The sequence below is a fragment of the Microtus ochrogaster genome, unplaced genomic scaffold (genome assembly GCF_000317375.1).
Source record: "Microtus ochrogaster isolate Prairie Vole_2 unplaced genomic scaffold, MicOch1.0 UNK45, whole genome shotgun sequence".
NCBI lineage: Eukaryota > Metazoa > Chordata > Mammalia > Rodentia > Cricetidae > Microtus > Microtus ochrogaster.
In genome coordinates this window covers 2,811,464-2,814,762 of record NW_004949143.1, presented here as the reverse complement: position 1 = coordinate 2,814,762, position 3,299 = coordinate 2,811,464, and the positions used below count along the sequence as shown (strand labels likewise).

At 44.3% G+C, this 3,299-nt stretch overlaps 1 protein-coding gene across 1 annotated transcript in view; it reads left to right on the top strand.

Annotated features, from left to right (window-relative positions):
* Tmem185a (transmembrane protein 185A) overlaps positions 1-2,515 on the top strand; it is a 31,807-nt gene extending 29,292 nt beyond the window's left edge. Inside the window, exon 7 of the mRNA XM_005369190.3 lies at positions 900-2,515. Coding sequence (XP_005369247.1) covers positions 900-1,144 — 245 coding nt within the window. The 3' untranslated portion in view covers positions 1,145-2,515. The remainder of the gene's footprint in view (positions 1-899) is intronic.
* The last annotated feature ends 784 nt before the right edge of the window (positions 2,516-3,299 follow it).

The following is a 3,299-nucleotide window of genomic DNA, read 5'->3' as shown; positions in this document are numbered from 1 at the left end:
GTGTGTGTGTGTGTGTGTGTGTGTGTGTGTGTCTTCTGTCTGTGCATGCACTGTGCTTTGTGACATGATGAATCTCAGGACCCCAGTTTAGAGTTGTTCTGGGTACTGTAAAGATGAGGAAGAACAATGGTGCTCCTCAGAAAGGACATACTATCACATTTGCTTTGGGATGCTAGTCTGTATTATACCTCATTTGCAGTGCACACTACAGGGACAAGTGGAGGTAGAACCAGACATGGCAGGTGTCTCTTTGAGTTCTCATTCTACGCTCCTTAAAAATGGACTCTAGATTTTTTCTGGGTCCATGAAAAATCCATATCTTTCAGCAAAATGTCAAGAGTCATCCCAGGTCCCTTTCTACCCATCTCTCCTCAATAGAATAGAATATTTTCTGTTTCATGGAGCTAGGCTACTCTGTCTTAATTAATATACTATGGCACGCACTTTGGAGGTAGTCTTTGGTTGGTGTACAAAAGAGTTCCACAATATTCCGGAATGGAATATAAGAAAGGTTTATTTATTTGGGGTTAAACTCACAGAAAGGGTAGCAGTTCACAGTCTTCTGCCAATGCTGGGGACTGAAACCAAATCCAGTCACATAAAGCTGCACTATTTAGCCTACCTCACCATTTTCAACCATGAGCTCTGATTGGAGGCTGGAAAATCACCTTCCAACAGGGACTTGGGGATGCTGCCACTACTGGCCCGTGGTCCCACTCTGAGAACTTTGGATGTGGAGATCTAAATCCCTCTGCATACTGGGCAATTAGATCCTGGGCAACCTTCACTTGTGAGGAAACTGAATGCAGTGGTATATAGTGCCATTAAAACTCATTGTTCAGGAAAGAAATGTGACATGAAACCCTAGTGTTTGAAAGAAAAAAATTCTTATTTTTCAGGGTGGTTTGGTATTCGCAAAGATTTCTGCCAGTTTCTGCTTGAAATATTTCCATTTTTGAGAGAGTATGGAAACATTTCATATGATCTTCACCATGAAGATAATGAGGAAACAGAAGAAACTCCCATTCCAGAACCTCCTAAAATCGCACCAATGTTTCGCAAGAAGACCAGGGTGGTCATCACCCAGAGCCCTGGCAAATATGTCCTCCCTCCACCCAAATTAAATATTGAAATGCCAGACTAAAGCGCACCACCGGGGCTGGAGTGTGAGTGCACTGGAACGCACACTCCCACTTCCCTTGCCCCCGACCCAGGCCTAGAACTGCGGACCTCCATCTGAAGCCTTGTTTGCGTCCAGTGCCAACCAGCCACTCATAACAGAACATAGGTGGCAGGAACTAAGGGTGTCTACCAATACGGATGCCAGTGACACATCAGAAAAAATAATACTTCTTTCTGTATGGGTACCTGAAGTGTGTTCTCATTCCTGTGGTACCCACCAAGGGATAACTGCTGCCAAGACCTGCAGAAGCACATCTGTGGTCTTGGCAGATTTTCTAGTGCTAAATTTCTTTTAAAGTATTGGAAGATGTGGTTCTTATGGGACCACTTCCATTTGTGGCTCAACTGTGCTGCTATAGGTAGCCAGTGGGGACTGTAACTAGGTCTGTGCACACCTGTTGTGTTCAGATACAGTCCAACCTTGCTTTCCCTGTCCCTGCTGTACAGAAATTTCGCTTTAGGCAGGATGACAGCAGGTTTGCAGGGCTTCATCAGTGAGCCCTTCCCAATGGCATGATTCCATGCCTGTATAGTATTTATATAGCTATTTTAGCATTGTAATATACAGTATCAAATCCTAGTTCTGTACAGCATATTCTCTGTTAAAATATTTTTTTACAAGCTTGTGCTGGAGATGGATGGGTTAAGCCATGGTAGAAGCAGATGGCTCAAGTGTTTTGACCCAGGCAGATCCCCCACCTTCACTTACCATGACCACCAATACCCTGGAGTCCATCTTTTACATATTAGCTGCTCCTGCTAGCACAGTTTCTATAAGTGAAAAGAGGTCTGTGCTTTTCCAACATGGGGGTGGGAGAATCAGCCTAAAATCCCAAGAAGTGCCCACTTGAGACCAGGGCACTGGAGAAGGTTGCCAAGGTAGAGCAGAACAGCCAGGGACCTCTGTCCAAGTACAGAGAGGTGTTCCCACCTGCAAGAAAAATTCTACATGCTGGTACATAGATGCCCATCACCTGTCAGCAGTTTCTCCAGGTTCGGCTGGTATAGTCAGCCCCAAATCCACCATACATGAACAATAATTTTTAGTCTAAATCAAATGATTCATTTCCCAATGGAAGTAAAGGGAGCATTGATCTTCTTGATCAGGAGGTGCAATGGATTTTGACAGTCACCTGATAAGTGGCTTCAGACACACATAATTGAAATCTCCTGTGACCCTGATCCTACCACTGGCACAGGCCTCTAGCAAGCCTGTTCTGTTTCAGGAGAAACAAGAAACAGAGTGTAGCATTTTTTGCTTGGTCTGTTAAAAATGTGGCTAAATCCACTATTTTTGCTCCTGTAGTAGTTCAATAAAGTGGTTCATTTTACACATGTACTGTGTGTATTTCACTTTGTAGAGAAACTGGAGTTGTTCTTGCCCTGTGCCGAGAACATCAGCTGGCTGCCACTGACAAGTAAAGCAGGCAGGTAGGGTGAGCATCCTTTACTGGGTCTCTTCAAAGCAGCAGTAGAGGGTATACAAAGGGAAAAACCACCTACCATCCATTCATAGTGGCTTGATGATAACCTTCTGCCATTGTGGAAGCTTCAGATGCCTTCTAGACTGTTCCTAGGGTTTTAGAACACTCCAGCAATTGCAATGCACAGTTCTGTCTAGCTCTCTTAGCTGTGTCTGCAATTCAAAAGGAATTTTACTGGGTGGTCTTTTAGGTCATGGTTGACAGGAACTGACAGGAAAATCAAACAGTTGCTATTGGTGAGAAATACCCTGCATGTAACCAGAGATCAGGCATGAATTCTTTTCTTGAGCTTCATGGATTTCAGAAAATGCCTTGTTCAGTCAAAGCAGTAGCTGAGATTCACCTGCCAGGTGCTTTGCTCCTGTTTTATGAACCATCAGTTCTCTGCTTCCTGTGAGGAAATTAAGAAATTTCTGCTCCTATTGCTTCAGCCTACTGCTCCCAAAGGCCTGGGACTCTGGGGTCACTATGTGAACACTGTGGAGATTTTGTTTGTTGTAACATGAATGGGGCCTGCTTGTTGGGGTTTCTGTCCCGCCCGGTACCCCACAGCTGGCAAGCCCCAAAGAAAATCACACAGAGATCTCTATAAGTTATAAAAGCTGATTGGCCCATTTGCTCAGGATACTTATT